General features: G+C 47.3%; 1 protein-coding gene across 1 annotated transcript in view; it reads right to left on the bottom strand.

Annotated features, from left to right (window-relative positions):
* The window catches only part of srms (src-related kinase lacking C-terminal regulatory tyrosine and N-terminal myristylation sites), a 29,289-nt gene extending 7,715 nt beyond the window's left edge, over nucleotides 1-21,574 (bottom strand). Inside the window, exons 1-3 of the mRNA XM_082520022.1 lie at nucleotides 21,118-21,574; nucleotides 17,630-17,751; nucleotides 12,173-12,339 (exon numbers count right to left, since the gene is read on the bottom strand). Of these exons, the coding sequence (XP_082376148.1) occupies nucleotides 12,173-12,339; nucleotides 17,630-17,751; nucleotides 21,118-21,491 (663 nt within the window). The 5' untranslated portion in view covers nucleotides 21,492-21,574. The remainder of the gene's footprint in view (nucleotides 1-12,172; nucleotides 12,340-17,629; nucleotides 17,752-21,117) is intronic.
* Nucleotides 21,575-22,067: the final 493 nt, after the last annotated feature.

Raw genomic sequence — 22,067 nt, 5'->3', positions numbered from 1 at the left:
ACTTTATCTGCATATAAAGCGACAACGCCTCCTTTTTATTCACCCTGTTCATTGTAAATAATTCATATCTTTTCATTTCACTAACTTTCTCATTGTTTCTGATATTGAAATTATATTAAACTTTAACTTACTTAAACATTCTGTAATTTTAGAGTCAATTTTTATACAGGCTTCTACTGTTGAAATGTGTGACCGATGCATTTTCCATTTTAACATTCATACTGAATTGGTCGTGTGTATAGAACAAGTGTTATTGTTGTTCTTGGTTATCGGGGTCGGTGTTACTTTCAGGGTCGTGCGTGTTGTGCTCTGCATCGTTAAACGTTTTGAAGTTCGTTTTCTCAGCGTGTGGCCTGTCTTTCAGCAGCCTTTTTCATTAAATGTTCATTTAAATACACACCGGTCCCCTTTAGCTTAACTCAATCTTTGTTTTGCGACTCACAAACCGAAGAATAATTGCTGGCTTCGTTTTACTGTCTTTCTGGGGAGCGTGTGGCATGCTGCGATATGATGGCTCTGAATACGTACATTCTTCGTTTGAAGGAATTTTATCACTGGCTGTTCAAGCGTTTGCAGCTCCTCTGCCGGGGCATCTTCACCGTCTTTACCTCCGCCAGCCGTTACTCTGGCGGAGGTTCGGTGTTGCATCTCCGGTCCACTTATGACTAAGTCATCCATTCTTGTGTTTTGTTCCAAGTTGTCTGTTTTCTTGTCCTTCTCCTTTATCAAGTTTTTTAGTTGTTTTATCTCATCCAATAGGTCATGTAGCATATTAGTTGTTTAGCCACTTTGCTCAGTTCATCAGACATGAAATTAAGTGATTTCCTAATCTCCTCCAACTCCTCTTTAACTCCTGGGTTTGCTTTTTCAGGCAGCATTTTGAAAACGGTGAGATTGTGATGGCCCGTTCAGGCTTCCTCACTGTGCTATAATCATGTTGTTGATAGTATTGGACTGTAAAGGTAATCATTTATGGACCAGTAATAAGCAGCAGTGTCTACACTGAAGTGTTTTTGTGGACCACAGTTATTCAGTGACCAATGAGGTGGCTGGTTTTACTCCTATGAGAATTTAAAAAGTAAAGACACAAATGTGAGGAGATGTTGTGCTGCTCAGAATCAGGATGAAGGTTTGGTCTCCAAGCTGTTAATAGTCAGTCATTGGTCCCATCTGCTGTTCATTAAACAAATGAAGACAACACATCGGATTTAAAGTGCTCCAGAGACTCCTGCTGCCTGCAGGGGGCGCCTGTGTCTGCACTGCATCTGTTTCAGAGCTTCGATTTAACCTGAGCCAAGACCTCAGAAGCAGCTGATGTCATCAGGGAGGGGAGGAGGGGTCGGTGGCGGTCTGAAACGTTGGCGCGCTCCGCTCCATCGCCTCCCGCCAGACTGAGGAGGCATGAAGACAGACTGCAGCTCACAGATGACATAATTACACTGCTGCATGCTTTTATTCTGAAACTCTTCCACATACTTTACTTTGTTTATGACACTTCAAACATGTTTTGTCTATGGAACGTCTTTACTGTCAAAGTGTGAGTTAGGGGCCGGAGGAGCCAACGGTAACATGAGGCACTATAGTTCAGAGGTCAGAGGTCAGGAGGACCGCTCCAGCCGCTTTCAGCTCCGAGCTTCTGGAACAACCAATCTGTGGCGTTGTTTTTGTGCCACTATTCTGAGTGCACGACAAATGTGCAGGTGGAAGCGTTGCATTTTGAGCAGAAATTTATTTTAAGCGAAGAAAAGCTGAATTTGAGTGAACAAAATCCATTGCTGCGCGCCAAACATGTGTTTCAGTGTTTGCTATTATACACACACACACACACACACAGACACACACACACACACACCAGCAGCCCCTCTCACTCAGTTTTTGCTCTTTCGCTCGCTCGCAATGTGTCGCTTGCGCTCTCAACATTTCAGCCCGTGCGCGCTCAACTCTTCTCTACACAGTTTTTTTTTTCCATATATTTTTATTGAAATTTTTTATAGTACAATACAAACAAATGTTGAACACCCTCACATTCACACATCCATCCATACATCAAACCTGCCTACATCACATTCAAATGTAGAAATGAGCATCGTTCTCACAGCAATACAAAAATACAATGGGTTTGGATAGACAAGATTCTCCCCTCCTTTCCTTCTTCTTTTCCTTTTTGTTCATAAATGTCCTTCACCTCCACTCCCTAAAATAGTCATATATGGCTTCCACATATTCACAAAGTCCCATTGTTTGCCCTTGGCAATATATGTCAGTCTTTCCAGGCCTAGAGAGATTGCAATTTCCTTCTTCCAGAGTCCCATGGAGGGAGCATCCATACTCTTCCAACATAGCGCAATGGCTCTTCTGGCTTGAAGTAGTCCGTAGTCCAGTAATTTAGTTTTTTTCCCCGATTGCTTAAATTCCCTTGGATATATTCCAAGTACACAGAGTTTTCCTATTAAAGGGATTTTTACCTTAAACACTTCAGACAGATATTTGATAACATCTTTCCAAAAGTCCTGGATTTTAGGACACTCCCATAGACAATGAAGAAGAGTTCCTTTTTCAACTAGACATTTAGTACAGATGTCCGGAATATCATTGGACATATGATGAAGCTTGACAGGTGTTATATAGGTTCTCATGAGCCATTTATATTGCAGTAGTTTAAAGCATGTGTTTATTGTTTGTTTTTGTGCTTTTAAGCAGGCCTGGTTCCAGTCATTTTCATCTATGTCCTCTTGGATCTCCCTTCTCCAAGCATCCAGTTTATCTGCTGCTGAGTCTTTGGAGGAAAGCACCAGTAAATTATAATATATAGAGAGAAAACCTTTCCCTTTTGTATTCTTAACACATACCTCCTCTATTTTTGTCAATGGTGGAAGTTCAGCAATCCTTTGCAGTTTTGATGACAAATAGTTTTTCAATTGTAAATATTTAAAAAAATGCTTTGGGGGTATTAAATATTTTTTACACAACTGATCAAATGTGAGCAGCATGCCATCTGCATATAGGTCTTTAATTTTTTGAATGCCTTTATTTTTCCATATTTTAAATCCCCCATCACTTTTACCAGGCGTGAACTTTTCATTTCCCCAAATAGGGGTAAATTGCGAAAGCGATGGAGGATCGCCCACATATTTATGAGCTGCATGCCAAATTATAATTGTATTTTTCAAGAAAGGGTTCCTTGTAGTTTTTTTTAATATCTTAGTGTCTGAAGAATATAGAAAAGTGTGTAAGGGAAGATCTGGAACAGATTTTTGCTCGATGTCAACCCAGGCTGGAGGTGTTGTTGGGCAGAAATAATGGGTGGCTGATGTTAGTTGGGCAGCCATATAATACCATCTGAGGTTGGGGACTTGGAGACCTCCTCTTTCATAGGGCAAGTAAAGTAGTTGTAAGCGGAGCCTTGCCTTCTTATTATTCCAAATAAATTGGTTAAATAGTTTGTTTAAACTGTCAAAAAATGAAGTTGGTAGAGGCAACGGAAGTGTTTGGAAGTAATATAAAAATTTGGGTAAAATTGTCATTTTTAGGATATTTATCCGGCCTATCATAGATACAGGCAGGTTTGTCCAACGGTTTAGCATTTCCGTGACCTCTCCTACAAGGGGATCATAATTTATTGAGGTTATGTCCTTGAGGCTTGGAGTGATCCTAATGCCTAAATATTTAAAGCCTGTTGTAGTTGTCTTAAATGGGGTGGCCACCACAGGGCTTCTTCTTTCTTCCTCATTAAGAAACATTAATTCTGATTTAGAATTGTTAATTTTGTATCCTGAAAATTCTCCAAATGTTTTTATTAATGTTACTAAATTAGGGATACTATCTTTCAGATTAGTCAAAAAAAATATAATATAATCTGCAAATAAAGAAATTAGATGGTCTCTTCCTCCAATTCTTGTCCCTGATATTCCTGCATTTGCTCTCACAGCTATGGCCAGAGGTTCTATTGCTAACACAAAGAGAATTGGTGACAGAGGGCAGCCCTGCCTGGTTGATCGCTGTAAATTAAAGGGTTTTGATACGTTATTATTAGTTAAAACTTGTGCTGTTGGATGTGTATACAATAATCGGATCCATTTCAGGAATGTTTCACCTAGTCCATATCTGGGGAGCACTTGTAAGAGATAATTCCATTCTATTCTATCGAAGGCTTTGCACGCATCTAGTGATAGCAGCGCAGTGTCCTCCCTATTGTTTTTCTCATAAAGTACATTGAGGACACGTCTTATATTATGATAGCCTTGTCTCGTTTTAACAAAACCTTGTTGATCGTCTGTTATCAAATTAGGCACACATTTATCTAGTCTTCTAGAGAGTGCTTTACACAAAATCTTCGTATCACATCCCATAAGACTAATTCCCCTATAAGAGGAGCATTCAGTCGGAGGCTTATTTGGCTTCAATAAAAGGGTTATTGTAGCTAATCTCAGTGAGTCTGGGAGTATTCCGGACTTATATGACTCCTCATACATGTTAAGAAGTGGCAGTATTAATTTATTTTTAAATGTTTTATAGAATTCCATTGGAAGTCCATCAGGACCAGGCGTTTTACCGCTATTCAGGTCGTCTATGGCTTCTGACAGGTCTTTTATTGTTAAATGACTATCAAGGGCTGTTTTATCCTCTTCTGAGAGGGTTTGAAATTTTAACTGATCAAGAAATGCATCTTGTGTTTCTCTGTTTCCCGTATATTCAGATTGGTATAAAGATTGATAAAACTCTCTGAAATTTTCATTTATTTTTAAAGGGTCTGTTGTTATAATACCCGATTTGGACTTTATGTGGGTGATGGCCTTTTCTGCTTGCATCTTTTTTATCCTCCAGGCCAATAATTTTCCTGCCTTCTCTCCTTGGTCATAAAATAATTGTTTGGTCCACATTAAACTTTTTGCCACTTTCTCTGCTGTTAATTTATCATACCTGGCTCTTAGAATAGTCAGATTGTTTAGTTTAGTGGGATCATTGCTCTGGTAAAATTCTGTTTCATTAGATTTAATTTGCCTTTCTAATGATTTTAATTCTTGGTTATATTGCTTACTCTTGTTGCTACTGTAGCTTATAATTTCCCCTCTTATGTAAGCTTTAAATGCTTCCCACCTAATACTAGCTGTGGTTTCATCTTTATTTATTTGAAAATATTGATCAATGCAAGTTTCTATAAATTTGACAAATGATGGGTCCTTTAACAAAAATGTTTGCATCCTCCATCGCTTTACACCTTGATCAACTTCGCCCAATCTAACTGATAGACATACTGCTGCGTGATCACTAATCACAATACTGTTATACCAACAGTTCTCAACACAAGGTAATAACTCTGTAGAGATAAGAAAGTAGTCTATCCGCGAATGACTTTGATACGAGCTAGAATAACATGAAAATTCCCTGTTATTTGGATTCCTTGTTCTCCAGACCTCATTTAATCTCAAATCTTTCATATAGTTAAAAAGTATTTTTCTAGTCTGGGTATGAGTAGTGTCAGTTTGAGACGACCTATCCAGGTTAGGGTCCAGGGCGCAATTGAAGTCCCCTCCTATGATATAAAGGCCCTCCAAGGTTGATATTGTGAGAAATAGATTTTCATAGAAGGATGGGTTATCCTCGTTGGGGCCATAGATATTTATCAGGTTTATTTCTAACATGGAGATACGGCCCTGCACAATTACATATCTCCCGTTTGGATCTGTAATCACCCTCGTAGTTTGAAATGGGATTGACTTATGTATAAGAGTAATGACTCCTCTGGCATGTCTAGTAAAAGAAGAGAAATATACCTGACCCTGCCATCTTTTGGTTAATAAATGTATCTCTGATGCAGTAAGATGAGATTCCTGTAGGAAAATAATCCTAGAGTTAAAATGTTTTAGTCGGTTTAATACTTGTTTCAGTTTAGCTAACTTCCGTATCCCCCTAACGTTCCAGGTCGTAATGTTAACCTTCAAAATGTTCTCTTTAGTTGTCCTCTCCATAAAATATTGTCAGACTGTTCACTTAAATAAACAAAGTAAAGGGAAAATTGAAGAAGCAGGTTTGCACATACATTCACACACTCACACATACCAGATAAAGAACTTGTAAACAATTTCTGATTGAACATTTGCATTTCCTTGTTGGAAATGTCTCCCCCCTCCCTTGAACAAATTATTTGGAGGGCGTTAATCCACATCACTGAGGAGTAACTAGTCAACGCGACCTCTCCAAAACCCCATAAATCAGACAGTGTACACTAACCATACAATGATACTGATTCTTCCCCCACAATAAAGCAAAGTTTACCCTTGGTAGGACAAAACAAAACAAAAAAAAGACTTAGGTGAGGTTCAGCTGTTAATATACAACCCAAAAACGATTGCAATCAAACTTAGAACGAATATGCGCTTAAAAACGCCCAGTTATGGTAACATAAGTCCCACATAAATTCGAGCTCAAAATTTTATCTGTCTCTTATCAGTGACTCAATTACTGGTCGGTTATGTTGAAGCAGAGGCAGTCTTATGGAGTGTCTTAATGGTTAACCTGTTGTTTAACCAACTCACTGGTGATGAGCATCCTCTGCTGTTTCCTTTGGCAGATTCTTGTAGAATTTTTCGGCTTCTTGAGGTGTTGAGAAGAGGTGGATCTTCCCACCGTACAGGATTCTGAGTCTGCATGGGTTGTGCTGGAATCCACGGAAAGCATTGATATCAATAAACAGTTTGACAACCGGGTGAAATCCCCGTCGGATCCGAACCGTCTCCGCAGACAGATCCTGTGCAAATGTGATCTTGGCCCCATCATGTGTAATTTGTTGTTTTCTTGCTTCCCGATATACCAGTTCCTTCTCTTGGAATTTTAAGAAACGAATAAGCACCGCTCTGCTCTGGTTTGGTTTCCCGGAGGCAAGCGTGCGATGCACTCGCTCCAGTGTGAATGACTTGTCGGGCGCTAGCCCCAGCCACTTAGGTAGCATGATGTTAATAAAGTCGAAGAGTGATTGTTGCCCCTCTGCTCCCTCTTTTATGCCGAAGATGCGCAGGTTCTTTCGTCGTCCGCGGTTTTCCAAATCATCTGTTTTGGCTTCAAGAAGTGCGATTCGTTTGATAGCCGAGTTCAGTGACGTTTCTGTTTTCTCAAGTGTGCTTTCAACTTCGGCAATGCGGGCTTCGGCCTCTTCGATATCAGAATCAGAATCAGAATCAGAATGGGTTTATTGCCAGATGTTGAGGTTTACAACATTAGGAAATTGCTGCGGTGCTTCAGTGCAAACAATAAGAATTAAAGTGCTATGTAGAAAGAAAGATATGTGCATGAGATATACATGAGATATATACATGAGAATAAGAATTATGAGTGCTACGTAGAAAGATATATACATGAGTGCAGGTGGTGATCAGTGCCAAACATGGAATGATGCAGTGACACAGCGTAGGGTCATGTGTTAGTGGCGGGGACAGTCATGTGGTTATTGTTCATGTGTCCAACAGCAGAGGGGAAGAAACTGTTCTTGTGGCGAGAGGTTCTGGTGCGAATGGACCGGAGCCTCCTGCCTGAGGGGAGCAGGTCAAACAGACTCTGTCCAGGGTGAGAAGGGTCAGCTGAGATCCGGGCTGCACGCCGCAGTGTCCTGGAGGTGTACAGGTCCTGCAGAGATGGGAGTCTGCAGCCAATCACCTTCTCAGCAGAGCGCACAACACGCTGCAGTCTCTGTTTGTCCCTGATAGTGGCTCCAGCGTACCACACGGTGATGGAGGAGGTGAGGATGGACTCGATGATTGCGGTGTAGAATTGCATCATCGTCCGTGTTGGCAGGTTGAATTTCTTCAGCTGCCTCAGGAAGTACATCCTCTGCTGGGCTTTCTTGATGACGGAGGTGATGGTGGGCTCCCACTTCAGGTCCTGGGTGATGGTGGTACCCAGGAAGCGGAATGAGTCCACAGAGGTGATGGGGGTGTCAGTCAGGATGATGGGGGGGAGTGGGGCTGTGTGCTTCCTGAAGTCCACAATAATCTCCACTGTCTTCTGGGCATTCAGCACCAGGTTGTTGTGGCTGCACCAGGACACCAGACGTTCAACCTCCCTCCTGTAGGCAGACTCGTCCCCGTCCGAGATGAGCCCAATGACGGTGGTGTCATCTGCGAACTTGATTAGCTTGACAGACTGGTGGGTGGAGGTGCAGCAGTTGGTGTACAGGGAGAAGAGCAGAGGAGAAAGAACACAGCCCTGAGGGGAGCCGGTGCTGATGGTCCGGGAGTCCGAGACATTCTTCCCCAGCCTCACGTGCTGCTTCCTGTCCGTCAGGAAGTCAGTGATCCACCGGCAGATGGGATCAGGCACATTCATCTGGGAAAGCTTGCCTCGGAGATGGTCTGGAAGGATGGTGTTGAAGGCAGAGCTGAAGTCCACAAACAGGATCCTGGCGTAGGTTCCTGGGGAGTCCAGATGCTGCAGGATGAAGTGTAGGGCCATGTTGATGGCGTCGTCTACAGACCTGTTGGCTCTATATGCAAACTGCAGGGGGTCCAGGAGGGGGGCCGTGAGGGTCTTGAGATGGGAGAGAACTAGGCGCTCGAATGACTTCATGACCACAGATGTCAGAGCCACGGGTCTGTAGTCATTTAGTCCAGTGATCCTAGGTTTCTTGGGGACAAGGATTATGGTGGAGGACTTGAAGCAGGCAGGCACATGACATGCCTGCAGTGAGGAGTTGAAAATGCCAGAAAACACTGGGGCCAGCTCGTTTGCACAGTGTCTGAGGGTGGCAGGAGACACACCGTCTGGGCCGGGAGCTTTCCGAGCATTCAGGTTCTTAAACTGCTTCCTCACATCTGCTTCATGAATATGAAGAGTTGTGGTGGGAGGAGGTGGTGTGAAATCCTCTTTTGTGTGGGGTGAGGGGGCGGGTGTTGCAGGTGAACAGTTTGAAGGTGGTGATGGCTCTATGGAGGGGGGAGAGGTGGGGGAATTAGTGTCCAAAGTGCCTCTATTGTTGGGGCCGTTGGAGGTGTGAAGGCTGCCTGATGGCTCGTCAAAACGGCAGTAGAAGTCGTTAAGGGTGTTGGCTAAGAGCAAGTCATCAGTGGAGTGGGGGGTTTTAGGCTTGTAGTTTGTGATATTCCTAAAACCTTTCCACACAGAGGCCGAGTCATTCTCTGAGATCTGCTGCTGCATCTTCTCAGAGTGCTGATGTTTAGCAATGTCCACTTCTTTAGTGAACCTGTACTTGGCCTCTCTGTAGCAGTCCCTGTCTCCGCTTCTGAACGCCTTACTCTTTTCCAGCCACAGCTTTTTGAGTTTAGGAGTAAACCAGGGTTTGTCATTGTTATAACTCACCCTGGTGCGTGATGGCACAATGCTGTCCTCACAGAAGTGGATATAGGAGGTGACAGTGTCCGTAAACTCGTCCAAGCTGTTAGAAGCAGCCTTCATTGTGTCCCAGTCTGTGGTCTCCAAACACGTGCGAAGCTCCTCCACAGCCTCGTTGCTCCACAGTTTTTTGGTCCTCACGACAGGTTTGGAGAGCTTCAGCCTCTGTCTGTACGCGGGGATTAGGTGGATCATGACGTGGTCAGAAAGTCCGAGTGAAGCGCGCGGCACCGCGCGATAGGCCCCGCTGATCGTGCTGTAACAGTGGTCCATATATGAGCCCCCTGGTTCAATATGTCTTGCTTTACCTCTGAGACTTTACCCTCCAGTGCAGTCACTGCGCTCGCCATCCCAGTCAGTCTTATATCGATGCTGTCCAACTTGGCTCCAAAATCCGACCGGAGTGATTTGAGTTCATCCAAAACCTCGGCTATGCTAGCCATGTTAGCATCTGTGTCGGACGTTGATGGTATAGCGCCTGTCTTGCGTCTTCGGGTAAAGATGTCACACTGTTTCACAGATGAAGCTTTTGACATGTCAGTGCCGTATATTCCAGACCACACTAACAGCATATGCAAGGGTTTTTTATAGAAAGTTTGTACACTGTCCTGAGAGCGACCTCGCTAAGCTGCCATCTTAATGCTTGGCCACGTGACCCCCCCCCCCCCCCTTCTCTACACAGTTATATTTGTGCCACAAAACCAGCCAATCACAGACTTGGATGCTCTTTCTGGCGCAAAGTGGGCGATAAACAAATCGCTACTCCGCGCTCCTCCGCCACTGCCTCGTTTGACTTTTGGACAAAATGGATTCTGGGATATTGCATTTCCTCATTTCGAGCTGATTGGAGACCAGAACAGCCAATCAGACCTGTGTGTCTGTGTGTGTGTGTGTGTAATAGCAAACACTGAAACACATGTTTTGCACGCAGGAATGAATTTTCTTCACTCAAATTGAGCTTTTCTTCGCTCAAAATGCAACACTTGCACATTTGTTTTACGTGCGCTCAGAACAGTGGCACAAAAGTAACGCCACACCAATCAGGTGTGCTTGTGGGAGTTGGTTAAACATTCAAGTTTAAAATGAAAGTAAAAACCAGTTTGTGGTGAGACTACAGAAAACACAGCGACTGCATTCCTGTGATTCCAAGAAGCAGGAAGAGCTCATCCTGCGGGTCATGCATCACGCTACTCATTCACGCAGCCAATGCACGATGTCATGTTGGCCGTGACCATCTTTGCGGACCCTTCCAGAGGTCTTAGATGCAGATGTTTGATGATGTAATTACTTGACTTTGACTTGCTGTTAATACACAGAACAATAGAGGAATGGTTTTAATGTTAAAAATAAATCCTTTTTTTCTTTAGCGTCACTGGTTGGTGGGGTCGGGTCACTGTGGGCCCTCAGTTCAGCTCCCCTCCCTGCACGGTCACAGGTTCCACTGTGGCCCCGCTCAACATCGTGACCTGTTCCTCTGGCACTAAATACTCATCTTTTTATGTGGCCACAGCCTCCAGTGTGTTTATCGGTCACATACAGGTCGCCTGGCTCGTGTTACAGCAGGTATCAACATGTGTGGGGAAAATACATGTTGCTAAGCAACGTGGTATGGTGTGATTGCGTTTTACACTCATTTCTGTGGCGTCCTCAGCGGCTCACAGTTATACATCAGGGGTGGGCAACTCCAAGCCTCGAGGGCCGGTGTCCTGCAGGTTTTAGATGTGATCCATCACAGCTGATTTAAATGTCTGACCTCCTCAACATGTCTGAAGTTGTCCAGAAGCCTGGTAACGAACTAATCACGTGATTCAGGTGTGCTGACCCAGATCTAAAACCTGCAGGACGCCGGCCCTGCAGGACGCCGGCCCTTCAGGACGCCGGCCCTTCAGGCCTGGAGTTGCCACCCCTGGTCTACATGGTCATGTGATCCCTTTGTTTTTGCCCCACAGCCTGAGCCTCACTGCTCGATGAATACACCTGCTGCAGGGAGTGATGAGGTCAAAACGAAGCCTCGGCGCGTCTAGTGTCGAACATTTCAGTAACAGCGTGTGTGAACATGACGCAGATATAAACCATTACTAACTAGATTTAAAAAAACCAAGGTGGAAGATGGCCATCGTTTATATACAGTCTGTCATCCTGTTACTTGGGCCTTTATTTTAATATTATTACTGTTTTTGGTAAATATAATAATAACATCATTACATTTACTATATTGATTACATATAATGATGTTATAATTCTATACAGTTGATGAGTCTCAGACGTGTGCGTACAAACACTTTCAGCATTAACACATATTCATGCAGCACGGCGTGAATACAGACTGCTGGAAGTCTGCTCATGTTTGTGTACTTCTATTGTTGTGAACTCAGTCGTTACAGTGAACCTGCTCCACTGGTGGATCTTCATAAATGTAAGGGCCAATCAGACGGGGAGGAGCTGCTGGTTTCAGACAGAGGATGCTGTGGCGAGCAGGTATCAGCTATCAATCAGCTGCTCTGTCCACACAGACGTTACAGAGAAATGTAACGTCCACAGCTGGACGGCCAGGATTGAGCATGTTTACGTTTTTCAGGTCGAAGCTCGCTCTCCGACTAAAAGCAGTTTTTGGTCCGCGTCCTCGTCATCGCGTCAGATAAAGACTGTAACTTAAAGAAGTAAAGCGGAGCCTCGTAGCAGCGACGTGTGAAAAATACAAATGTGCTGTAGCTTCAACAAGAACGAAGCCCATCAGGTTTCAGCCTGCGAGGTAAACGACGGTGACCTGCCCGCAGCAGGTCGGAGCCGGCACAAGGAGAAGCTAAAAGCTTTTGTTTCAGAGTCCTACCTGCTGGGCGCATGGCTCCTCCAGCAGCACGCCGAGGCTGCGAGAGTTCTTCTGGTAGTAGGCGATGAGCTCTCCCAGTGTGGCGAAAGAGATCTTATCCGAGATGAGGTACGCTCCGATGGAGGAGCGCTGGACCCGGAAGTGGAACACTTTCCCCTCGCTCCGAGCTGTAACACAGAGGGAGGAGCTTAATGTGGTTATATCATCAGGTTTTTACTTATACTCCGAGACCAATGGGACATAGAAGAGATCCTGGGTGCTTTAACTGCACTCACGATGGGAGTAAATTTACTGTGAGGCAAAGACGAGTTTCTGGCATTTAGAGGCAGCGCTGTTGGTCCGAATAATAAAACCTGCAAACACAGGGTCTGACTAAAGAGGCCTACTGGACTTATTCTTTTATACATTTGATCCTGTATGAACGACGGCTGAAGAGCCTCTTCAAGCTTCAGACGGTCGACTCATCCACAGGTAACAGCAGGCTATGACATGTAAAGTCAGCTGTACCTGCACAGTTCAAAACCAGCCCATAAAACAGTGAGGTGAAAAGCATGAAGTGATGAGCTGCCTGGAGCCTTCACTGTTTCTCCTGAGCACAGGAGCTCCTCACAGGGATCGATTATTCCTCACAGACTCCTTCATTTAACAGACAGAGACACGCGTCACTCACAGGATCTGCCGATTCAGGAAATATGGCAGATGTCCCGCCTTCTACCCCAAAAGAATCAGCTGATAGCAGTGATGAGGTTGAGGGTCAGGAAGGTTTGAGCTGTGTGCCGTCAGGTGTAAGTACTGCTTAATGTAACGTGATGAGCGCCATGTTTGATTGGTGGAAGGAAACAGACATTAACGAGGCTCTGACGATGGCCATCTGAGCACGTGCAGCAGAGTAACCTGAAGGGGAAAGGTTGAGCACAGTCGGTGATCTCTGCAGATATTTTTGCATCAGCCGTGAGGCCAAACATGCAGCTTTCAGGACTCACCAGGACTCGCTCAGGGGGGATGTCGGCACACGAGCTCGACCACAGCATCAGACTCCAGGAAGACACACAGTTACCTTCATTCATGCTCGCCAGTTAAGCTTTCTGCTTCCTCCAGTGTAATATATATATGGAGTCATAATTAAACATGAAAAAACAGGTTAATGATACAGGATCGTTTTTAATACTCAAACCCTCCTGATTTTCACTGTTATGAAACTGTGGACATGCTCTGCAGCACTGGCTGCACATGCACACATATGCAGCAGTGTTACATGTACTGGCATCCAGGAAGACGAACACGTTTTTATATGTGTGACTGAGCTTTGCTGTGCTCCACTCTGCTGTGTGCAGAGCCCTGATGATGCATATTTCAGCAAGACTAGCACAGTGAAAACTGAGCATCTAACTGCAGCATCGTCCCCCTGGGACCGAAAGGACCTTGAAGGGGGGCGGGGGGGGAAAGGTAGAGGATGGAGAGGAAAAGCTGCAGATGTGGAGACAGAGAAGAAAGAGCCGAGCTGGAGGACGCAGTAACAATAACTTCAAGGCCACAAATCCCAGAAATCCTCCAGCACCTAATCCTGATTAGAGAGCTGCTGTGGCTCTGAGAGCGCAGCGAGCTCATGCACATCACAGAAACAACCAATGAGCTGCTAAAGCTGAACTACTCTGTTTACTCGCAGCTTCCTATTTTACCTCTGGACTCTAACAGAAGAGCTGTGCATCAGTCACAGTCCAAAATAATCCTTCTTTACATGAAGAACTGTCTCACCACTCCATAAACAGGCTGTGAAGTAGTGGTGTTCCAGTTAAAGGGGTAACCCTTTCCTGCCGCTCCTCAGTGCTTCCAGAGTGTTTTCCACAGACCGGACGTTAGCGTTCCGGGTTTGCTGACACACCTGTGACATTAAACCCACAGAGCAGAGCAGGAACAGCATCTCTGAGCTCCGGCACAAGAATCAGCGGTTACTGCGCAGTCATACACCAGTCTCTGTCCACTAAACTGGTTCTGCTGATCTGTGAGTGTGTATGTGTCATCTTTAATATTAGTTGGGCTTCACAGACATGTACCTGCTGTCAGCTGCACAGAAATGTATGCAGTGTTTTCTAATGGACGTATAACCTAAAGGAAGTGTGGATGATGGGAAGAGGACGGCTGCAGTCTGCGCCGCAGGGTTCACAGCGGTTACTAAACATACACTGAGCTCTGAAACTGCTCGTGCTCAGTACGAACATGTGACTTATAAGACAGGAAGTAAGAGAAGGAGAACGGGCCCACGTTGTTTTTTCATGTTGTTTCTTCAGAGTTTTAGGAGCCGACACATCAGCTTAGTGTTCCAGCTGGAAAGGTGAGAGTCTACCTGGCTCCTCGTGTCCAATCAGAATAAAGCAGACACAATCTAATTTATTTCATACAAGTAAAAACTCTGACTGTAACATTAATCGTTTTATGTTTACTTTAAGCCACTGTGGGTCATGGCCCTGCCTGGGACAGCTGAGCTGGGGGCGGAGTCTAAAGTGACATCATCCACCTTTCATTAAGGTGGCTGAAAAGCAAACAAAGGAACAGCAGACACACAAAGAGTCCCTTTGCTGTCAGACCGGTCCGGCGAGTGGACCTCTGCACACCCAAAACATCCACACATCACACAGCAGACGTGTGACACTGTCAGACTCACACAGTGAATACAGCAGACATGTTTACCTGCTTCTAGAAATTCCACTTCTGCCTTATGGAAAAGACGGCGTCACACAGCTTAACAATAAAAAAATCAGTCGAGCAGAGCGTGGACGAGCACCGAGTAACAAATACGATAATACGTCTGTTTCATTTGTCTGAAAGGACGATGACATGCTGCTGATTTATAGGAATATCTGACAGAGAATGTTACCAACAGTCATGTGCTTGTGTTACAGCAGAGCGCTTGTTTTGTGACCCGTCCTAGTTCTGCTATAACCTGATGTGTCTGTATGTCACATTTTTGGCATATTAATGATTTTTAACATGTGACTGCTCACGCCTGTACTAAAAGCTGTGTTGTTGACCTAACTCCATGGCTAACCTTCATGTTTGAGGAAGACACATGGAATCTATCAGACAGACACAGTGCACACCTGTGCCGAGCACAGTCCCAGACCAGCCCCTGATTAGTGCCAGACCAGCCCCTGATTAGTGCCAGACCAGTCCCAGACCGGTCCCTGATTAGTCCCAGACCAGTCCCAGACCGGTCCCTGATTAGTGCCAGACCAGCCCCTGATTAGTCCCAGACCGGTCCCTGATTAGTGCCAGACCGGTCCCAGACCAGCCCCTGATTAGTCCCAGACCGGTCCCTGATTAGTGCCAGACCGGTCCCAGACCGGTCCCTGATTAGTCCCAGACCAGTCCCAGACCGGTCCCTGATTAGTCCCAGACCGGTCCCAGACAAGTCCCAGACCAGTCCCAGACCGGCCCCTGATTAGTCCCAGACCGGTCCCTGATTAGTCCCAGACCGGCCCCTGATTAGTCCCAGACCAGTCCCAGACCGGCCCCCGATTAGTCCCAGACCAGTCCCTGATTAGTGCCAGACCAGTCCCAGACCAGTCCCTGATTAGTCCCAGACCGGCCCCTGATTAGTGCCAGACCAGTCCCTGATTAGTGCCAGACCAGTCCCAGACCGGTCCCTGATTAGTGCCAGACCAGTCCCAGACCGGCCCCTGATTAGTCCCAGACCAGTCCCAGACCGGTCCCTGATTAGTCCCAGACCGGCCCCCGATTAGTCCCAGACGGGTCCCCGATTAGTCCCAGACCGGCCCCTGATTAGTCCCAGACCGGCCCCTGATTAGTCCCAGACCAGTCCCAGACCGGTCCCTGATTAGTCCCAGACCGGCCCCCGATTAGTCCCAGACCAGTCCCAGACCGGTCCCTGATTAGTCCCAGACCAGTCCCAGACCGGTCCCTGATTAGTCCCAGACCGGTCCCAGACAAGTCCCAGACCAGTCCCAGACCGGCCCCTGATTAGTCCCAGACCGGTCCCTGATTAGTCCCAGACCGGCCCCTGATTAGTCCCAGACCAGTCCCAGACCGGCCCCCGATTAGTCCCAGACCAGTCCCTGATTAGTGCCAGACCAGTCCCAGACCAGTCCCTGATTAGTCCCAGACCGGCCCCTGATTAGTCCCAGACCGGTCCCTGATTAGTGCCAGACCAGTCCCAGACCGGTCCCTGATTAGTGCCAGACCAGTCCCAGACCGGCCCCTGATTAGTCCCAGACCAGTCCCAGACCGGTCCCTGATTAGTCCCAGACCGGCCCCCGATTAGTCCCAGACGGGTCCCCGATTAGTCCCAGACCGGCCCCTGATTAGTCCCAGACCGGCCCCTGATTAGTCCCAGACCAGTCCCAGACCGGTCCCTGATTAGTCCCAGACCGGCCCCCGATTAGTCCCAGACCGGCCCCCGATTAGTCCCAGACCAGTCCCAGACCGGTCCCTGATTAGTGCCAGACCAGTCCCAGACCGGTCCCTGATTAGTGCCAGACCAGTCCCAGACCGGTCCCAGATTAGTCCCAGACCAGTCCCTGACTGGCATTCAGAGCCAACCCGGCCCTCATATCAGCTCTGTTACCAAACTACTGGGATTTAAATGCCCCTGAACACACCTGACCTCTGCCTACTGGTCTTAACCAGGCCATCGTGTGTGGAACTCTCATCAGTCTCCATTCAGACACAAAACAATCAGCTGCAAGTAAAAAACATCTGCCTTCATCGTAATGCGATAAAAGCGGTTCGAGGAATGACCTCATACTGAGGAACCAACCAATCACAGCTGGCTGCAGACCTTCACTGACAGCAGTGCTGAGGAGGGCAGGAGGAGGTGATGGATGGGAACACGACAGGAGCGGAGGAGGAGACATGCAGCAGCTTCCACCTGGTCTGATGGCTAAAACAGCTCAACACTGAAACTTACAGATAGCTTGCTTATTACACAGTTATAAATGAGTGTGAGGCAGGTCTGGACTGATAAATGTGAATAAATTAAACGTTATTAAAGTCCTGCAGCAGCTGCTTAAATCAGCTCTGTTCCAACCAGTCTTTTACATTTTTAATCCTCGAGTGTTAGAAAGTACTTTAAACGGAGACCTTCGCCGACTCTCTGCTGGCCTCTGACGGACGCGTTTCTGAGGGAAGAAGCTTGGTTGGGTCACTTTACGGTGAGATGGTTCAGTTTGGTTTGGTCTGTGTTTTCAACAATAACGTGGCTCTTTTACTGGGAGGATCTGACTGAGACTGGGAGATGATTGGTTGTTGTTTTCCTGTCCGCAGCCCGGCCAATGACCCCGGCTGTGGCGTCCTCAGGCCAGAATCATGTCGACGCCCACGAGTTTCCTTTAAAGGCAGACTGCTGTGTACTCGTGGCGTCTTCTCCTCCAACTGTAACTTTTTATACATCAGGCAGTTTGTCTGTAAGAGGTCAGAGGTCACCACGAAGTGCTCACTCACCAGAGATAGTGTACTCGTCACTGTGACTCTCACTGATGCGAACCAGGAAGGCGCCATCTTTGTTTTGGGAGGCGAGCAGCAGCTTCTCCGCTTTCCCACGGTTTATGTTCCCGTAGTACCACCTGCACAGAGATGGAGTGGGCGGGATGATGGGAGGGAGGGAGTGGATGGAGAGAGAGAAGGAAAGGAAGAGACAGACATGAAGAATGCGTCACACGTGAAGCCATACAAGAACAAAAGCACACACGTGACGCCCGGTCAGTCTGACAGACGGAGCCGTGCGGTCCCGCCCGTTTGCCCAGACAAACCCGCCTGTATTTACTTTAAGTTATCAGAGAGGGCGGGTCCGAGCGGCACGATGCTCGGGTTTCACTGAAACCAGCTCAAACTCGAGCAGCAACAGGTTTGTAAACCAGAGTTTAATGATGCTGTGGGGGAAAGACATCAGAGCTCATTACTGACTCACCCATCATTCGTTTCTGCTAGAAATGACAAAAAAGTAGGAACACCAAACATTTCCTGGTTTCAGGTTTACATGGTTCATGTGCACGTTTTGTAAAAAGATTCACCTGCACCTTTTTCCAAACAGCTGAAAAATAAAACCTGCAGTTCCTGTGCCGTCCAGCAGAGGCAGCAGTGAGTCCAGCAGAGATAAGCATGTTTACAGCCTGATACACACTGATTGGTCCTCCCACGTGACACCTGTACGGAGGAGCATGTTTTTAAAAGTCGCCTATGTTTACATTATATTAAGTCTGCATTGTTAGGGGGCGTGGCCTCTGACAGGTGGATAGAGACACAGGTGGCTGTAGCTGCTAGGTTGAGCTGGACGTGTGTTTGTGCTGTTGGAGCCTTTATTGATGACATCATGTGACCAATAACATGGCTGCTGTGAGGTCACTGTACAAATAAGGCTCCAGTTTCGGATTTTATTTGGATGTTCCGGAGCGCCGACGAGCAGGTTTCATGCTAACTGAGCTACATAGCATTAGCTGGTAATTTCATGCTCCTCCCTCTCATCCAAAGGAGGATGGATTTAGATTACATAACAACGCCAGATTCTTATCATATGTTAGGTCAGATATTCTCAGGTGAATTTTAGTGGGTGTTAAAAGTCAAACTGCCTTCCTGTTCACGTTCACAGGCTTAAAGTAACTGATAAGTGTTTCTAAGGAGGCGTGGCCTGCTTCCACGTCATTTCCCAGCAAGTTAAGGAGATAAAGGAATTTGCATTTGATAGCTGTGCTTGGAAATCTTGATATGACGCTCAAAGTAGAAAAGAAGGTCATGAAAGGCTGGAAAAAGGAAGCTGACTGAAAACACAAAAGCATCTGAAAATGCACAATTAACACTCGGGCACACACAGGTGGGCAGAGTAGACAGGAAAGGGGTGAAACTGGGTGAACGGAGCAGGAAAGGAAGCGATCCAAAGCTCTGAATCATGATGGTTATGAAAATGGATTTGACTTTGATGCAGCTGAACATGATTCCAGCTCAGATCACAAAGCTGAAGTTCTGCACAGGCACTTTCCATTCTCATAAAAGCAAAATAAGTCAGATACTGAAACACTCAGCTGCACCGTGCCCAAAGAAAGATCCCCAGCCTAACTGAGCATGCTCAAACTCCCTAAAGACAAAACTGAGGGCATAAAGACCCACAAAACCCGCAGCACCTGAAAGCAGCTGCACTGCAGAGCTGAGAAAGCCTCACAGTGGAGAAACCCACGCCTGCCTGTGTGCGGGTTACTCATCCTTACATCCAATCAGGTTTGAGCGTGTGAGACTGGACGAATGAGGGAATATAAAGGCTGAAATGAATAAATGAAATGTTTGTTAATGCTTCATTAAAGCTGGAAATCTGAACCGCGCGTCTGGATTGCTTCATTTAGCAGAGGACACTTTAGTCTTTTGGTATATTCGTCTGAAAACGTGGCTTCATTTTCCCTCTGATGATTCTGAGATCGTGATGAACATTCCTGGGGTTGTTAAAGGGTCCAGATGTGCGAGCTGGGCTGTGATGCTCTGCAGACTTTGGATGAGTCCAAACTTCAGCAGCCCGACTCGTCCTCTTGTTCTGCTGTCAGACAAACGCAGTCACTGCTGGGTCGGCAGCGTTCACACCGAAGGTGACGCACACAGAGCTCAGCTGCAGGTGTATGAATAATGGAGCACCTGCAGCCGTGGGCCGGATACCTTCAGACATTCACACCTGACTTTGTCTGAACGCCGGGACCGTGCTTTTCATTCCTCTGCACACAAAGTCTCGAAACTTTTTAGCTTTCAGGGATGTAATCGGGAGAAATGGGGTCGAAAACGGCAGGAACGTTTGGAGGGTCAGCTGACGTCTGACTACAGAGCACCCACGGGCACGCAGCAGGATGAGGGTTAAGCTGCTCTCAGTAAGAGTTCATGTTGTGTCTCTGATGGGCGGAGACAAATGCCATCACATGACAGGAAGAACATGCTGAAAACTTCTTCTGCTGACTGCTCACTGTGCTGAAGCCCCACCCACAGCTCCACGCCACACTTACGTCACTTTGACGTGTGAAAGCAGTCACATGACACAGTTCTACCAATAACAGATCCACTCTGTTATTCTTTAAAAAGCACCCATTTGCACTTGACCTTTGACCCTTTGGACATGAAATGGCATCACTCTGTCCTGTTTAGGGTTTGAGTCTTTGGCTACTCAGCACCTCTGCAGCATTTCTGACAGCAGGGAAAAACACGGAAAAATACACGGCTGTAGTTTCCCGTGTCCGGCCCTCAGCGCCTGAAAGGAAAACAAAACAGGTCCCGGAGAGTGACAGGACGCACACTGGGAGACGGCCCACGGTGCGTCATCAGCGTCAGGTGGAAAGGTGTGGGCTAATTTTAGGTGGATCTTATTATGTGACTAATATTTTCACAGTCACCTGTCACTGTGGCCCCGCCCTAACTTTACCTCAGACTCAAGAGCCTGAACCAAACCAGAAAAACCTCAAACTCTCAGATCTGTCCAACAAATTTACAAAGAGTTTCTTGTTTAGTATCAATTTTAGTCTTTAAGAGCCTGAAATGTCATTTTCTGTAAGCTGCAGGGACACTGAGGCTGTCGGAGTTTTGGAGGAAGCCCAAAACAAGCCTCATGGTGTCCCATCAGAGCTGGGACCAGAGCTGGGACCAGCATCAGGAGTTTCGGTCTCACTGTCAGCTTTTATCTTGAGGAGTCCGTTTCTCTCTGCAGCACACAGACTGACTCCAGATTAAATATCTGCTGCTGCACATCAACAAACATGCAGCCAAAGCTCTGAGTGAAACTCATCTGAAAACTCAAAGTTTCATTCATTTAAACGACCGTCAACGTGCTCAAGTTCACACTGACGTCCTAACTCCATTCAGCAGTCGACGCCATCACTCCGAGCTGCGGGGTCGCCCCTGTGTGTGTGTGTGTGTGTGTGCACGCGTGTGTGTGTGTGTGTGTGTGTGTGTGTGTGTGTGTCACTCACTTGTGTTTGGCGAACTCGTCCTGCAGCAGAGCCACGTAGTTGGCGGGGACGAGGCCGGACTCCAGGCTCCCGGTGAGCTTCTTGGCCAGCACGTAGTCTCCGCGCTTCTCGATCACCGACAGCTTGTCGCCCTCCTTAACCGTCAGCTCGTCGTCGCTGCGGGCCTCGAAGTCGAAGAGCGCCGCGTACAGCTGCGCGGGCCGCTTCTTGGGCGCGGGGACGCGGATGTCCCCGGACACGGTGCGGATCTCGGCCGCGTGCGCCGCCGGGTTGGCGATGACGTGGTCGCGGGGCCCGGGGTACCGGAGGCCGGGCCATATCCGGTCCCAGAGGCACGAGCAGCACGGCAAACACGCGCGGCAGCAGCTCTCCATCCCGGCACGCGCAGGTCTGTCCCCGCCGCGGCCCGTCGCTCTCACCGAAATGCGTCCTCCAGCACGCACGCGCCTGCCGCTCGCGCCTGCCCCTCTCCGAAAACATCCCGCCCCGCCGGCGGGCGGACCGGAGGAACCGGTTTGTTCGGCTCCGAGCGGCGGGACGCGCTCGGCGGCTGCGGGAGTGCGCAAACGGAAACCGAGGCTATGCGGGTCGAGCACCGGAGCACAGCGCGGAGGATCGGGTTCGGAGCTCTGCGCACCTCCTGCTGCTCACACACCTGCAAACCGAGGGGGAGGAGCCCCGCAGGTGTGTGCGTGAGAGCGAAAGAGGAGGGAGGTGTGTGTGTGTGTGCTGGGTCTCCATCCTGTCCCGGGACACCCGGGATGACCACGTGTCCCACCTGCTTTGGAAGTTTTAGCTTTTGTGACGTCACAGGAACAGAAGCAGATGCATCTGAAACTCACCTGACAGCCGCAACACGTTCAGGTGTCAGTCCGCCGTTACAAACACACCCACAGGGTGACTCATGAAGTCAAGCTGCAGCACACTGGTGTCCAATATGAGGATCGCAG

The sequence above is a fragment of the Aulonocara stuartgranti genome (genome assembly GCF_965226115.1).
Source record: "Aulonocara stuartgranti genome assembly, chromosome: 20".
In the NCBI taxonomy this organism is placed as follows: domain Eukaryota; kingdom Metazoa; phylum Chordata; class Actinopteri; order Cichliformes; family Cichlidae; genus Aulonocara; species Aulonocara stuartgranti.
The sequence above is the reverse complement of the archived record's forward strand: the minus strand, read 5'-3'. Positions and strand labels throughout refer to the sequence as shown.